The sequence below is a fragment of the Gopherus flavomarginatus genome, chromosome 1 (genome assembly GCF_025201925.1).
Source record: "Gopherus flavomarginatus isolate rGopFla2 chromosome 1, rGopFla2.mat.asm, whole genome shotgun sequence".
NCBI classification, from domain to species: Eukaryota; Metazoa; Chordata; order Testudines; family Testudinidae; genus Gopherus; species Gopherus flavomarginatus.
Window position 1 is genome coordinate 187,048,336 of NC_066617.1, and position 17,655 is coordinate 187,065,990.

The 17,655-nt window shown below is 37.0% G+C and overlaps 1 protein-coding gene across 1 annotated transcript in view; it reads left to right on the top strand.

Annotated features, from left to right (window-relative positions):
• The window catches only part of ROBO1 (roundabout guidance receptor 1), a 1,059,329-nt gene that overhangs the window by 926,224 nt on the left and 115,450 nt on the right, over window positions 1–17,655 (top strand). Inside the window, exon 6 of the mRNA XM_050962791.1 lies at window positions 14,142–14,262. Within this exon, the coding sequence (XP_050818748.1) occupies window positions 14,142–14,262 (121 nt within the window). The remainder of the gene's footprint in view (window positions 1–14,141; window positions 14,263–17,655) is intronic.

The window sequence follows — 17,655 nt, forward strand, 5'->3', positions numbered from 1 at the left end:
GTCCTGTCCGCCGGCCCCTCTCAGCCCACTGCCAGCCTGGGGTTCCATTCATCCAGGCAGACAGCAGGCTAAGCAGGCCAGCAGCCAGGATCCCAGCTGGCAGCAGAGTGCCACTAAAATCAGCTTGCGTGCCACCTTTGACACGCATGCCACAGGTTGCCGACCCCTGTTCTAAAGTTTTACATTGTTTTGTTTTTAAGTGCAATTATGTAACAAAAAAAAATCTACATTTATAAGTTACACTTTCATGATAGAGATTGCACTGCAGTACTTGTATGAGGTGAGTTGAAAAATACTATTTTTATCATGTTTACAGTGCAAATATTTGTAATAAAAATAATATAAAGTGAGCACTGTACCCTTTGTACCCTTTATATTCTGTGTTGTAACAGAAATCAATATATTTGAAAATGCAGACAAACATCCAAAAATATTTAATACATTTCAGTAAATCTTTTTGTGTTAATCGCATGAATTAACTGTGATTAATCGACAGCACTAATATATATTGTGTGTGAATTTAGAGTCCATGAAAAAGGCTGAAGTTCCCTGTACTTGTAACAAATACATCATGGGCAGCAGGGCAAGCTTCCTCTCGCTCTCTTGCAAATGTGACTCAATTATTACCTTGAAGGTTCAGTTCTAGAGATACCAATTGAACCTTTGACCCTGCTGTCAACAGGGTTAACAAATCAATACAATCTGTGATGTTGGTTTCTTTGATCTGGATACCTGTCCATTTTAGATCATTACAAATTTGGGCTGGATTCAACTACTAGCTGCAGTTGAGATCCTCTTTATCCATTACCATCTTATTCCCTCAGACGCATGTTTTGATTGTTCTTAGAAGAAATATAATTCATTCCTGTTTTGTACATTGATGCATAAAAATATGTGTGAATTTTAAAAAGGGGGTTGCTCCATCCCTTGTTTGTATTACATATCAACCTTTAAAATGAAATATTTCTTTATACTTAATATTCTTAACTTATTGACCTACTCTCCAGGTCCCATTTATGACAAATGTGACTCTTCATGGGTCACCATGCCATTTTCGTGTCCAAGAGGGCAGTGTTGCACTGCTGACCTGCCAGCTTGTTAGTGTGCAGGCTTGGGGATTCATTCCCCAAGCAATAGGTACCCCGACCTAATCAGACTTGCACGGGAGAACAAAACTTTAACAGTGATCTGGTAAGTGTTAAGGCACAATAACTTGCCAAAAGCATGGAATGTGTGATCGTCACATGTCCTGTTAATAAAGGCATATCAGGTCCCTGTGAAGGCTTTGCATTGCAGTTCAGGTTTAAAGCTGGGGTACCTATTCCTTTTTATTTGTTGGATGTGAAAGCCTTATGTATCGAGGGTTAGTGTGTTGTTGATAGTGTTGTAGGTAATATGAAGGTGAAAAGGAGTGTGCACGTTTTTCACCTTACCTTCTTATTTCTATGACTTGAAAGTTTTGGGTGGGTGCCTCATTGTGGACTGTCACTAAACACAGTTTTTGTTTGCTAATTTTATGGAACCCATTGTTTGTGGAAGAAGTTTGTTTAACATGTAGAAAGGTGGTTTATTGTCCTTCTGTAAATAAGAGTGTGCAAGATTCCTTTTATAAAGGAAATACAACTGTTTAAATATTAAAGCTGTGACACAAACACAACAAAAGGGACAAAAAATTAGGGCTGTTCCTCTTTACCCACACTACTGACGTGGTTATTATCCCTCATGGTGATGTAAGTGAAAATATTAGCTTTAAAGTTGATTATAATCAGTGCTGTTGGTTTATGCTTCAGCTTGTAGTTTTCTTTACAGGAGGGATTTTGTATTTTATCATTTAGGTGCTGTTCTTACTTTGTTTCTATTGCTTTGATCATATACAATTAGGCCAAGATAGTTTTATGAAGCATCTTCTCTGCAGGATATTAATCACTTTATTTATCTTATCATTAGGAAGGGAAATGGATAAAATAACTCAAAATATATTTAAATGAAGAAGGCCTATGATGCACTGAGTAATTAAATTTAATTTCAAATCAAGAGGATTCCTTTTGAACATGTAACATTTTTATTTCACAGCTTAATAAGTTGATTAAGAAGATGATGTGAAAATTTCAGTGACTTTTTAAAAATTCAATTTCTGTAGGGCAAAATAGGTATCCTTGTTGTTTTGCAGTTAAAAATCAGGTGAAGAAATAAGTTGCCCCTTATGTACCTATATAGCCATGCGATGCAAAAGGATACATCATGAAGGACCCAAGGACATCAAAGACATTAGTTAAGCACTGGAGTTTCAACTCCAGAACTATTAACACCACTTCCCACAGCCCCTTGTTAATCATTTGAAAGTCTCCTTTCTGAATAGTAACTAGTCTTAGCCCTGCTGAGATTGAACTCTGTTTACATCTGCCAGCCCCAAATACAATTCTCCTCTATGCGATCAGTAGCAGGTCATGGAAACTCTACCATGATAGACCATGTCTAGCCTGTCTGACATTAACTTTACTATATTCATATTCATGATTTTAATACTTTGTGTTTTAGAGAGATGATTCTCAATAGAGAGACGTTTTTGTTCTGCATGTAAGGGCACATCTCTGTTTGCATAACAATGGAATATTGAACAAAGTGTTTAGAATAGCTAGCAATTATGTATTTAAAGTCCATTTTTCAACAAAAAATGTCAACCCATCACATTACTTTACCAACATATGTAATCAGACAAATAAAATCCTGTGAAGTTTTAAGTTTGAAATGCCTGTGATAATTTTCCTTAAAGAATGATTTTGCAAAATGAGAGAGAACAGACATCATCCCTTTGCACTTTTTAGGACATAGCTGAACTTAAGTATTGGACCTTCATAGATACAAATATATTATGATAATATGGTGTGAACTTTTGACTATAAAAGTCATCAGGAGAGGTGTGCCTCGGCAATAGTAATAGTTAACTGATGTGTATGCACATATTGCAGAATGCTTAATTACATTGCTCTTGTGACTGTTGAGAAGAGAGCTAGGAAGACTTGGAAAGCTCATTTATGATGTCTTTAATATGCAGAGAGGTTAACAAGGATTTCTTTTAAATAGTGATTTTCATATTGAAGAAAATGTTCAAATACATCATACTTGCTTATCTGTCATTAATACCTCTCACTCTTACGTTTTTTCATATAATATTTAAGCTGCGCTGGCAATGAGGTAGAAAGCGCTTATGAAAACAGTGTTAGCTATGGCACTAGAATAATGTCGGTCAAGCAAATGTTTTTTTTGTAGAAATGTTTAAAACATTTTCTCTAGAGGGAAAGTTAGTCCTCCTTTTGATTCTGTAATCACAATGTTTTTGTCTTTTCCATTCCCTCTCAACCAATACACACATTGCCAGGGGGGTTAAAAAACAAACCATCTCTGTGCTTTATATTGGCAAGCGTATCTGTTTCATTTACATTAGAAATATTAATGAAAAAAGTTAGGCAGCTAAGATTTCCCTTTTTCAGCAGTTTCTCCCGACTCCCTGCCATTTTTTTTTTGTTGTGGTACAGTTTACAATACCCTACTAACAACAAGAATTGAGGCAAGAGTTTAAACACACCATGGCATCAGAGAGAAACAGCAAGAAACTGCCTCGGAGGAAGCCATTATCCCAGTATGCGTTCACAGGCCTTTCAACAACTTGGTCAACCGCCAACAGAGAGCAGCAGACAAGAGAGCCACTACAGATAAGACAAGGAGGGAGAGCGTTCACTACTACTTTAATATCTCCAGTCTCTTCCACTATTTATAATGTAATCACTGACATTTACACATTGTGCTTTAAGCAGTTTGCTACTCTGAAGGTAAAGGCTCACATGTGAGGAGCAGACTTATTGTATCCTTGTTGTGTAAAGTATGTGTTGTTAGTAAGAGTGTTGGCCCATATTTCTCAAGTGTTTTAGGTGTAGACCAGGCCAGAGACAGCTAAAACCAGTGCCCACTTTTGAATATTTAGGTCCAAATGTCTATAAATTTAATTATATTTTAAAAGTTAGACTGAGAGGAGGTGTGATCCAACGGATAGGGCCCTGAGTAGGAATCAGGAGACCTAGGTTCTGTTCCCATCTCTGCCACTGGCCTACTGGGTGACTTTGGGCAAGTCATTTCATCTCTGTGCCACATTTCCCTTCCCACCCTTTGTCTGTCTTGTCTGCTTAGACTGTAAGCCCTTTGGGGCAGGGATTCTTGTATGTCTTGTCTCTTGTATGTATTTATACAGTGCCTAGTAGTCATTTATACAGTGCCTAGTACAGCTGTACAGCATTGCATTGTACAGCGCCATGCAAGTCAGCAGCATTTAATCACATACTTAAGAGTTTTCTTGAATTGGGATCTAAATTTGCATTATCCTTAATCTTAGTCAAATGTCTGAGAAGCAGCAATTTTTTGGATGAATAGGTTTTATTTGTTCATAGTTATGTTTTATAAAATATAGAAGTGTGTGTATTGCTGAGTTGGTAATACTGGTGATTCTGATTCAGAAGTAGAGCTGGTTGGACATTTAAAAAAATAATCAATGAAAGAATGGACAAACTTTTTACTCTACAATTTTTATTTTATTTTAAATTTTTAACAACATTTCTATTTTTGGACTAGTTTTGTTAAGAAGATCCTGTGTTCAGTTCTCACATCGGAACCTGGATTAATAACATGTGCTGACACTACAGTATAAAAGAGGTACTGCACTTTTAGAAGAATCATTCTTCAGGAGATAAGTTTAAGTGAAGTGTCTTCTCTCCATACTCAATGCCTTTGAAGGTGGAATCAGAAATCCATTTTCAGTTCTCAAAACCATGGCAGAAAACCCATGTATCGTAGCCAACATTCCATCTCTTTGTACACACTGGACCTGATTCTTCACTGCATTACACACATCAGTGTTACAGTGGTATTTTTCCACTGAAGTTACAGTGATGTAAAAATGACATGTATAGTGCAATGAAGAATCAGGTCCACAATGTACAATAAAAAGTCTGTCTCTTTCTCTCTAGTTCCTTCTGTCTCACAGAAGTGGAGGAGAGGACTATGCTGTTGACTACACAAGGCTGTTATTGTTGCCCACTCTTTCACTCCATTACTCATCAGTATAGCATGTTTTGGGAAGCCTTAGGTCTGAAATATGTTGTACCAAATTGAATTGCACTAAATAACAAACAAAAGATAATTAGATATTTAGGAAAAAATCAGAAAGACATAGTCTTTTTCGTGGTTTGCCATTAGAAATCTTCTGTGTCTTAATGTTTGTGGCTTATTAAGCTCTTTTGTCTGATTAGGTTTATATAATTAAAAGCAGAAGAGATTCCGTGTATGGCTGAAAGAACTAATTAGGCCCAGTTGGTTTAGTATTTTAACCTTAAAGGTGTGTGAACAGCACTTCAGTGGAGATGCTTTGAAAAAATTCCTGTGTAACAGATACTTCAAACCATCTGACTTGCTTAAGGGTAAAGAATTGTAGACATACCAGGAACAGAGTTCAGTTCAAGTTCAATTTTATTTCTGATTTCAGTCACTGATTACAGTGAAAGATACATATATGACAAAATACATCCAGGATATAGTCATACAGTGGGCTAAATTTACACTCCTAATTTCAGTGCATACACATAGTAGTGCTAATGCAGTTACAACATGTTCTCACATTGAGGAAACACTATTTAGAGATGCAGATTTTCAGCGGTAGGTCACAAAAGACTGAGGGCTTCCATACACTACAAAGTTAAGTCGACACAAGTCAGCTTACATTCACCTAACTATGGAGGTATACACACTGCAATGCTCTTCTTGCCGTTTTAACTGTTATACCGACATTATAAGACCACGTCAATGAGAGGCAAAGCACTTTGCGTGACATAGAGCAATGCAGTATCAGTCTAGTCACCACATTGCTTATGTTGCCCTAAGTGGCCTCCAGGAGGTGTCCCAGAATGTCCACTGTGACCGCTCTGGTCACTAGTTTGAACTCCACTGCTGTGCAGTCGGGTACACAGGTATGCACCCATCCCTTATAAAGCCCAAGGAAGTTTTGAAATTGCTCTTCCTGTTTGCTCGGTGTGGAGAGCTCACATAGCTACTGCCACATCAGCATGCTGGCTCCACGCACCAAATGTGCTTCTGTCTGACTCTCCTGGGTCTGCTGGAGCACCCACTATATTTTCCTGTGGATGCTCCAATCCCAGATCACCTATGCAGTTGGTGCCTGTGATAGCGACACATGGTGCACTTCTCTCTGTGTCAAGTGCAAGAGCTGCTACTCTGGATGTGCTCCACCACCACAAGGTGTGCAGTGTGGACATGCAGCAGCAGTTTAATTATAGTGGTGGCTGTACGTTGACGTAACTGAAGTCAACTTAACTTTGTAGTGTAGATATAGCCTGAGTGTGCTTCAGCATTCATGTTTTCTTTGTTGCCCAGTAAACTATATAACAAAAAGCAGACTAAGATCTAAGGAAAAGGATTCCCTACAACTTCTCTAAAGGTCTAGAGAGAGAGGACTCTTATACAGTGGAGGAGAAGTAACATAGTTTTGTTATGTGAGGATATTTGTTCATAGATTATAACAGAGTAAGTACTGCATAGTAAATATTTTGTGTACGTACTATCCACTGAGGTTTGAATAGTGGCATGAAAAACATTTCACACAATTATTGGTCTAGTTCAAGTATTTTCATAAAGCACAACTTCTCTCTTTCTAAATAAGTTTTGGTTGGGGGTGGACTAATATGGGCTTTGTCATCAGTCCAGGCTGCCTTTGTAATTAAGAAGAACCAAATGTAAAACAAAGTTTAAGTAACTTTTGAATCTTTAATATTTTAAGCTAAAAGAGAAATACACTGAGTTTTAGATTTTCTTTCATCAAGATTATTTATGACACACTGTGTCTCTTGGCTGCTCCCACTTTCTGTGTTAATCAGGAGGAAATATCAAGTGTTCGTGCAATTCTGATGTTTGGTGCCTGATAGTGCCAAGTGCTGACTGAGCACCTTCAAAATACAATTAAAGTTACCAAACAGCTCCAGGGACAGCTGACAGCTTTTAACACTTTGTAGATATTCATCTTCTTGCAGGATTAGACTTTTAATGAAGTTGGCTGTAAGAGACAGTAAAACATTTTGAAGAGCAGAACCGAGCATAACTCTGAAGCTCACATTTTTTGCACAGGCTGGGATGGATGCCAAAAGCGCCATGTAGGAGCTTAATGTTCTTTCAATATCTCCACCCTAAAGACTATTTTAAGTAGAGCAGTTCCACTATAGATAAGCCATTATGCTCATTATCAGCTCCACATCCCCAACCTATCAGCATCACAGGGGTTTGTTTGTTGACTTGTGTGGTGGAGAGAGGTGGTTTACAATTCGACTCTTAAATTTTGCTCTGAATAAAAACATGATATAAGAAAGATCTCAGTCCAACAGCGTTTTCTTTTAAACTTTATTTCAGTTTGTGCGTGATATTTTTGGGAGGGGAGCATATTTTTGCCTAGAGACTTAAACAAAATCTTTCTTATTCATTGTTATAAAGATATTAATTTGGGAATGGTGAGTGCTACAGTCTGACTCACAAAACTTAAAACAAAAAATGTGTGCAGCTTTTTAAAGTAATGTTGCTTGCTAAATTATGCATATGTTTTTCCTTTCTCCAAATCTCTTTTTTTAAAGCCCACTTCTTTAGCCTTTCTTCTGACACAAATCTCCTGCAGCTCTGTGGGGTCTCACCTTCATTCTTTAACTATTTATGTCTTTCTTTCCATAATTAGATTGTAAATTCTTCAAAGCAGGGGCAATGTCTGACTATATGCCTATGTTGTGTGTCGCATGTGACAATACTGAAACACACTCAACATTACAATCCGCCATACATACTACCAGCAATGTTGTATGAATTGAGGACAGAATTTCACCCGTCAATCTGAGTTTCATTTCCTTAGGGATTTAAGTTACCCCTTAGCATTGTTTTAATGCATTGTAGGTTTTATGTATTAAATAGAATGACGACTATGAGTTGTAAATCAACACTTTAAATATGCCCGTGGTCTTTGTTGCTGGATTTCTCAAACATTTCTCTCTGGGTTTCTTTTCTTTCTACCCTTATGTAGATTTTTTTTGTTCTTTGCATATAAGGGCTGTTGATTAATAGCAGTTAACTCATACGATTAACTCAAAATTAATCGTGATTAATCATACCGTTAAACAATAAATACCAATTGAAATTTATTAAAAAATTTGGGATTTTTTCTACATTTTCAAATATACTGGTTTCTATTACAACGCAGAATATGAAGTGTACAGTGCTCACTTTATATTATTATTTTTTATTACAAATATTTGCACTGTAAAAATGATAAAATAAATAGTATTTTTCAATTCACCTCATACAGGTACTGTAGTGCGATCTCTTTATCATGAAAGTGTAATGTACAAATGTACATTTTTGTTACATAACTGCACTCAGAAACAAAAATATAAAACTTTAGAGCCTTCAAAACTACTCAGCCCTACTTCTTGTTTAGACAATTGCTAAGACAAACAAGTTTGTTTACATTTATGGGAGATAATGACACCTGCTTCTTTATTTACAAATATCACCTGAAAGTGATAACAGACTTTCACATGGCACTATTTTAGCCAGCGTTGCAAGATATTTGTGTGCCAGATATGCTAAACATTCGTATGCCCGTTCATGCTTCAGCCACCATTGCAGAGGACATGCTTCCATGCTGATGATGCTCATTAAATATATGTGTTAATTAAATTTGTGACTCAACTCCTTGGGGGAGAATTGTACGTCTTCTCTTCTGTTCTAACAGTCTCCGATGACGACCCAGCACATGTTCGGGTTATGAACACTTTCACGATAGGTTTGACAAAATGCAAAGAAGTTACCAATGTGAGATTTCTAAAAATAGCTTCAGATTCTTAAACCTTCGGTCGAGTGCTGAAGTGCCTTTCAAAATCTGAGAGGGATGAGGTGTGGCGTATGCTTTCAGAAGTCTTAAAAGAGCAACACTCTGATGCCAGACAACTCCCTTCCCCTTCCCTTCCCCGCCCCGGCTTAAGTGCAGGGTGGCGATTGGCTGAAGTAGAACTGAGTGGACTTGTCGGCTCTAAAGTTTTACACTGTTTTATTTTTGAATGAAGTTATTTTTTGTACCTAATTATATATTTATAAGTTCAACTTTCATGATAAAGAGATTGCAGTACAGTACTTGTATTAAGTGAATTGAAAAATACTATTTCTTTTCTTTTTTTACAGTGCAAATATTTGTAATAAAAAATAAATATAGAGTAAGCACTGTACACTTTGTATTTTGTATTGTAATTGAAATCAATATATTTGAAAAATGTAGAAAACATTCAAAAATATTTAAATAAAATTGTCTTTATTATTGTTTAACAGTATAACTAATCGCGATTAATTTTTTTAATCGCACAATTATTTTATTTTTAAATATAGAGAGTGCATTTGTGTGTGTGTGTATAGTTAATATATGATATTTTGTAAATTTGAGTAACGTTTTGTGGTTTTGGTTTATTGGTTGAATGAATTGATTTATTATTTGTATATCTTTGCTGTTGAGTGGTCATAATTTATTATTTTAAGTTTAACTCATAGGACACCCCCAACTTTTTGTATGGACATATTTTTGTTATTTAATGAAATAAATAAAATTAAATTGGGATAGCTGAAATACTCATGAATGCCAAAGTGACTGGTCAGTTAAAGCCCATATAACATACCATCATGTATTCTTTATGCATAACATATGTTATAGAAAAACTGTGTTTATAAATATTCTAGAACTCACTGCTATAAAGCACTGGGGACCACCTGTGATCTGCTGTGTGTCCACATCTCTTCATTGACAGTTCCCAGCAGTTCCAGAGCCGTAAACACTTTTAATGGGTCTACTTTGTATCCTCCACTTGTAAAGCCAGGTGTCTTTTGTTACCAGGAGTTCAACTGTACAAGGCTTAGAGAGAGCCGTAAAATCTCTAAAAAAAAGATTTGAATTAGATTTTCCATAAGTATAAAATATAGTGACTTTTAAAGTCTATTAATTTGAATCTTTCCAAGATTAGAAGCAAACACTGGGTCTCACTGGGAAGTGGTGGTATAAAATATTTTGAAAACAGACACTAGTACTTCTTGTTTGTAAGGAAAACTACTACTCCTTAGGTTGAAAATGTATCCCCTACTGCACAAAAATGCCCCTTTCCTGTGGTTATGTTACACTATTAGTTTTTTAACCCACAGAACAATCATTAGGTACTCTAAACTTCACATGATAGATATTGATATATAGATATGCACACACGCACAATATGAGAGAGACCCCTAAAATATACTTAGCAAAACCACTGATACCTAGTTAGTCTCCCCACTCTGAGTAACTTTAGTTTGAATAATTTAATAGTTATTGCTCACAAAGAAGAGATTTGTCTCTTCGCTGCCCACCTTATTGCATTGTAGCTTACAATTCAGCAGTAACAGAAGAAATGTGTTGGAAAATCTCAGTATGTAAATTATCCCCTCCACCTGCACTGACAGATCCATCCATGTTTTTCAGACATATACCTATTGTTACATCAAATCATTTGTCCACCTACTTCAGTGTCTCCTCTCTGCCATTGCTCAGAACTTCATGCTTGAGAGAAAAGTTGGGGTGGTGGTGGTAATGGATATAGGACACTAATCTGCTGTAGCTACAACTTTCCTCAGGCAAAGCTATTTTATGTTAAAACAAAGGATGATGTAATCTGTCCCATTCAATTGGGAGTTGGCTAATTGCTAAAAAGTAATGGGAAACATATGTAGTCAGTCAACAAAGGAAATACATTTTCAATCAGCAGTGAATAATTCATTCAGGATACATATAGTACTCTGTACTTACATGTGAGTATTATGCGCACACACCATATTTATGGGGAGATGATATCTATGTGATAAACATATCATAAACCTGTGCGATTTTTCATATTCCTATGATTGTATCACCTGCCCACTGAGCCAGCAACCCAGGAACTTACTTTAACATTCCTGACCCCCGTGCAGCTTCTGTCATCTTTTAAAAACAAACTACCATCCTGTCTGAGGCCCAGGAGGTACAAAAATGAGCCTTGAGACAGTTACCAGCTTTTCTAATCATAAAAATGTCAGAGCTTCAAATCTGATGTCTGAAGGTCCTTGAGGGTTAAAAAGAGGATCTTCATACATATATCACTCCTTATTGTTTGACCCAACACTCACGTCTAACTGGGAAGTATCCAAGGTATGGAGAAGTGACTTTAGGTAATTTTGAGTTGCTTTACATATTTGTTTTAATGTTTACCTCCATCCAAACTTTGTACAGTTAGATTCATGGTAAGAAAGACACCTGACTTTGCAGATGGAAATGAGATCATTCCAATAAGATTTTTTTAAAGCTCTTTAAAATGTTCCTAGAATAGTGTTTTGGGTTTTTTTTTTTTTTTGTAAATTATGGTTCATATAAAACAGTGCTACTCAGTTGGGCCGGCGCTTGTTGATGGAAAACCCCTGGCAGTCTGGGCCAGTTTGTTTACCTGCCGTATCCCCAGGTTCGGCCGATTGCAGCTCCCATTCGCCGCTCCAGGCCAATGGGGGCTGTGGGAAGTGGCGCGGGCCAAGGGATGTGCTGGGTGCCTTTCCCACAGCCCCCATTGGCCTGGAGTGGCGAACGGCGGCCACTGGGAGCCGCGATTGGCCGAACCTGCGGACACGGCAGGTAATCAAACCGGCCCAGACCGCTAGGAGCTTTCCACGAACAAGCGACAGACCAGCTTTGAGAAGCACTGATATAAAATGTGTGGTGATGTGTTATAACGGTTGATATAAAGGTGGGATTTTCATAAATGTCAAACCAGGAGCTCAAGTTTCATTCACGGTCAATGGAACTTGTGCTCTTAAGTCACTGAGGCACATGTGAAAATCCCCACCTTTCATCTGTGTAAGTTTGAGATGAGAGTAATTTAACCACCCTCAGGTAAGCCAATAAACTTTTATTTCACATCACCATATTGTCAACATTGATATAAGTATGCAGAGAGAGAGGTGTATATGTATATCTAGACATATTTATACAAATATGCACACACACAATGAATAATATAACACCTAGATAATATTTATTACTGCAGTCCTTTAAATTGTATTACTATGGGGGATATGAAATGAAAATCTAGTTGTGTACTTCATACCCTTCTCTTGCTATTTGAGGCTATAAGCAAATAAAAACACTTTTACCTCACTTAAAAATAATATTTGCAGGTGACCTTAAATACTCCATTCGACATGCTTCAAATTCCAATTGAAATTTCATCATTGCTAGATCGCTAGATAAAGGACATCGCTTTTTCTCTCCGAAATAATGTGCGCTAATGGCAAAAGCATGAAATTTGTGTTCAACACTATCTCAATAACTGACTGTCATCATTGTGTGTATATGTCTTACAATGATAATAAGAGTCCATTGCCGCTCAAGATGTCAAGTTCTCAGGGATAGATTTCTAGCTGTAGGCAACTTGTGCAAAATACTTCACATTGTGAACATTCTCTGGCTAGTCACTGATTGTATTAGGCCTTTTAATGTAACTTTGTAGGCACCTTTTTTTTTCCGTTACCTTTCAGTTTAAATTATTATCATATGTGATGTGAGTTTTAAGACTTTCCAACTTATAAAAATCATTAAAGAATATTTAAGTGGAATTGCAGGCAACAGGAAATTTATTCAGATTAAAGTATGCATTCTGTTCTGTTGTGAACATGTTTTGTTTAAGTTTAAAAACTTAATTAACCAAGGCTTTTATTAAATGAAGAGGGATTCAGATTTTTGGCGTATATTTCATAATCTATTTTTAAGTAAAATGTAGCTCTGTTCAATATGAAACGTCAAAGGGGAATTCTTTGCTTATACCAATTCAATTTCATTAACTTGCAAAGAAATGAACTAGGGTAAATATGAGCAGGAAGTTAGCTAGCTAACTCCAGATATTGCCAAATACAGGCTCTGTATACCTCTACCTGAGTGCTCAGCACTTTTGAATGTCGAACCCTTACTTATTTGTATAAATGTGGATTTAGGAGCTAAATGTTAGGCTTCCATTAAAACAAAATCTTGGTATAAATATATCTTACTGCTTCACAAGTTGTGAGGTATGGTATGTCTTGAGGATCTATCTTAGGGAAAAGGCATCATTTATTTACTCTGTCAGTACCAGTAATGAAGGAAATAAGAAAGCAGACCCACACTCCTGGTGGTGCATGAGAAGTCAGATTTTTTTTTTAAAATGAGAAGCAGTTTTAAAATAGCCTTTTTTTTTTTCGGTGAGGTACTTAACTGCTTTATGGTTAGTGGAATCTAATTAAATGTAAAGTTGTGATGCAGGTGAGAGGGTTTTTCTGATGTTGTAAACCTTTCATAGTTTATAAACAAGAAGATCACAACTCAGCGCTGAAAGACAAATTTATCCCTAATGCTGGAATTAAATATATTTTCATCACCAAGCAGAAAGACATTAAAATAATTTGTATGCAAAGACCATGTTAGATGTTTCTGATTCTGATATACTAACTGTAGAAAGGAAATTGTAGAACCTGTGGTTATCAAACATTAAACAAAAGCAAGAAACAGCCACTACTGGGCAGTACACAAATAGAAGTGGAGTATCTTCTGGATCCACAAAAGTGAAGAGGCTTTAGAATACAGAAATAAAAATGTATAAAGCTAATAAAGTGAACAAAATACTTTTGGTGTGAAACTTATTAATTAGCCTTATTTCCCCACTCAACCCCAAATTCCTGAAGCATGATTTCATATGGTGGTTTGTTATCCATAACTAAAAGGCTTTGCAGACTAAAACTTTCTCATTTTAGATGGAAGTCCAAATAAAATTTGCTCAGTATTCTGTATTTTGTGCTTTCTATTGGTGAAATGTCAATGTGCAGTAAATAAGATGCACCAAGCAAGAGTCTACATTCATCAATTAGTTTCATAATCGTATTTAGCATCTACATAGCATGGTACATCTTTAAAGCACTTTACGGACGTTATCTAACTGATTATTTTAAAAGTAATTTTTATTATTCTTGATTTGTCCTAGATCAGAGGAGGAAAGCTCATGATTACCTACACGAAAAAGAATGATGCTGGCAAGTATGTCTGTGTTGGAACAAATATGGTGGGAGAACGAGAGAGTGAAGTGGCGGAGCTCACCGTTTTAGGTAAGAGAGACTCCATTATGTGACACTTTATTAGTGAAAATGCCAGTATTTAATACAGCTTCATTTTTGGTGTCGGGAGAAGCAGTTTTAAAGCAAGGTTGTTGTTTTTTTAATCATCCATCTCCTTTGCTATGTTCATATTGGGCGTGTTCTTGTGACGGTCATGGATAGCTACCTGATGGCATATTCCAGAAAACAATTTGTCATCAATATCTGTTCTTCAGCACAGAGTGGAATATTGTTGAAATAAAGAGGTTTGTTACTCCAGAACGAGATGAAAATTGAGGGAAAAGGGGAAATAATGAACACAAGTCAGCAAACTATGCTGATTTGTGAACAGAAAATGTAGATTTTTTTTTTCACATATGTGGTCAGATCTGACTTGGTTTTCACACTGCAGATAATTCCAGTTTTCACTGACCATAAAAAAATTATAAATAATATCAAAAAAGAATTAACTTCAATAATAAGCATATGTATCATTTTCTCCTTCCATGAGGAATTTAATATAATCTCAGAAATTTAACTGAATCATTTATGTAATGAAATCTTCAAATGTGGATAGATCTGCTTTATGTATACATATGCATTGACCTAGTAAAATAGGAAGTGGGCTACCACTTTGATACTTGCTGAGTGGCATAAATTTGCTACCATACAACTAGCTCAAATGATCCTAGAAACATTACACCATGTCTAATCATCATTAAAGGGGATTTTCAGTCAAATTAAGCTAACTCAAGCTACCTTGACTGCAAAACCATACCTTTTTGCCTTTGTAGACAAGACCTTATGATGTCTGCAGTGCAGCCTGAGAATATCTCTGGCATTTTATGGCTGCCACAGGATCTTCAGTGTGGTCCTGATTCTGGACTCTCAGTGTGAAGTGTTGCTTCAAAGCAGTATAAGGCTTGGAAACAGCTTATATTGTTTATATTGGGAACAAACACTTTGAGTGCATGGTTTACACCCATCAGTTTGGAAACTTCACAGCAACATCGAAGTTCGAAAATAGCTGGATTCAGTTCAAGTTCCTCAGTGCTGGTCCTATCTCTAGCAGTGATATTTTATTCTGCTTGAAGCACTGCTCCCTCAATGTTCGGTGCTTTGATTTATTTTCAGTCCAATTCAGAGCTGATGTGCTGGACATCTTGAAATGCTGTTCAGTGTTTGAGTGGAGGGGATTCCTTAATATGTTGACAGTATTTAGCATCTCAAACTATGTTGGCATCCTCTCAGCAGTCAGCAAGACAGTGTGGTAATTTTTTTGAAAGTCTGGAAATTTACAAGAAACTTTGTTTGCATGAATATGGTTCTTATTCTTATATATTAAGTAACCATGCAGCTGCATTGGTTAATTACCCACACCAGTATCTTTTTACCATTATCCCAGGAATAGTAGTATTGATGAGTTATAGTTGCCTTATTGGAAAGTATTAGCTTGATTCCGCTTTCTGAAGACTTAAAGGAAGGAGGAATCTTCACGGGTTTTCATTTTGTTTTTTATTTTCTCTTTAATTCCAAATTTGTCTCCGATTATAGTCCTGGAAAAAAAAAAAGATTCCTTTCTGGAGAGGAAGAATGATGTAGTGGCTACAGTACTAGCCTAGGACTAGAGAGAACAGGTTCAGTTTCTGGTAGATAGATAGATACACACTTATACATATAGATAAGTATTTTTAACTGGAGAGATGACATTTTTGACATTTATCCAGCCAAACTTCTCCTTTTCCTTCTTATATATTCTGAAGATATTTACTGAGAGTCTATTATGAAAGCGCCCTAATACTTATTTGAACCTGGCAGAATCTCTTAGACTATTAATACAGCATTTTTGTTCTTAACCTTCCTATAGAATATGGATCTAAAGAACTGCGTGAGTGCTATGTTCACTGGTATTGCCTAGCAGTCCAGCATTTCATTGTTATAGAGTTTTCTAGGTTAGAATCATTCTACTTTTGCATAATTTTGCCAAACATCATTATCTAGAGTCTTCTCCTTCAATAAATCTAGGCTTGCCATTTCCAGAATTTCATGTACTGGCTTTGGCGTGCCCAACAGTCTTCCCTGCCACCTTTTTGCACCTACATGCCTTGAGGGCTTTGGGGATTTTTATTACTTTCTAAATAAATGTGCAGGTAAACCTGTTCTGCTTCTGTTGCACCAACACTTTTTTTATGCCAGTTAGCTGCGTTAAACCTGTGTGTGATGGTATCTCCTTGATAACATCCTCTGCCTATTGTTTGGGCTCTTGCAGAGGCAGTCCTGACAACTTTTAGACTCCAGGAGTGAGATTCTGTTGTAACTTTTACTGTACCTTGTGGAGAAAATATATTTATCTGTAAGGAGTATGTTGTTATAAGTTCACACTCATCTACCCACCTTATCCACAGAGTGGAAAGTGCATGTTTCAAATATATAAATAAAACATTTTCAGCAACTTACATTTAGAGCTCAGCAGGATGTTCTCTTCCACTTCATGTGTGTTGAGGTTAGCTGTCCAAAAATTCAAAACCTATAGATGTTCCTGCCTTATATGTGCTATGAGCATGAACCCGTGATAACAGCAACTTCTGTGAGCAAGAATTATAGAGAGGTAATTTTCTTTTTCTTTGTGCTGGTGAGAAAGAAAATGATCACATTTCTCTTTGCTCTAACACTTGAAATGATTCTATCAAACATAAACTGTTACTGATAACAAGGTGCAGTCATACTGAAGATTCTGTCGTGGCTTTAACTAGCCTCCAAGTATCTTCAGTACTTCGCCATTGCATCAGGGTCTTTGGAGAGGCAATACTTAATGAGTGCCTTCTGTCAAAGATACAATAAAATAGTGATGCCCGTTGTCAGCTTTGGTGCCTTGCAGCAGATCTGTTTCTGTTGCTGGAGAGAAACTGAGGCCACTTAGGTCTAGTCTACACTACTGCACTACATCCGTGCAGCAGCACTCATGTAGCTTCGCCACTGTACTGTGTCTGGTGAAGACGCACTATACCGATGGGAGAGAGCTCTCCTGTCAATATTATTGCTCCACCTCAATGAGAGGCGGAAGCTAAGTCAATGGGAGAGTGTCTCCTGCTGACAAAGCATGGGTGTGGACACTGCTTTAAGTCGATGTAACTTGCGTCCCTTGGAGTGAGGGCTTTTTCACACCCCTGAGCGGCATAATGTACATCGAGTTGAGCAGTAGTGTAGAAAAGCCCAGAGTCAGGTCTGATGTAATTTGCATATTTACATTATGTAGCTGATTTTTGTGATTCTTACCAGGGCCTGTCCAGAGGATTCAGGGGCCTGGGGTCTGCGGCGGTGGAGGGACCCCGCCATCGAATTGCCGCCAAAGACCCGGCACTTCGGTGGCAGGTCCCAGGATGTAAGGACCCCCCGTCACAGGTC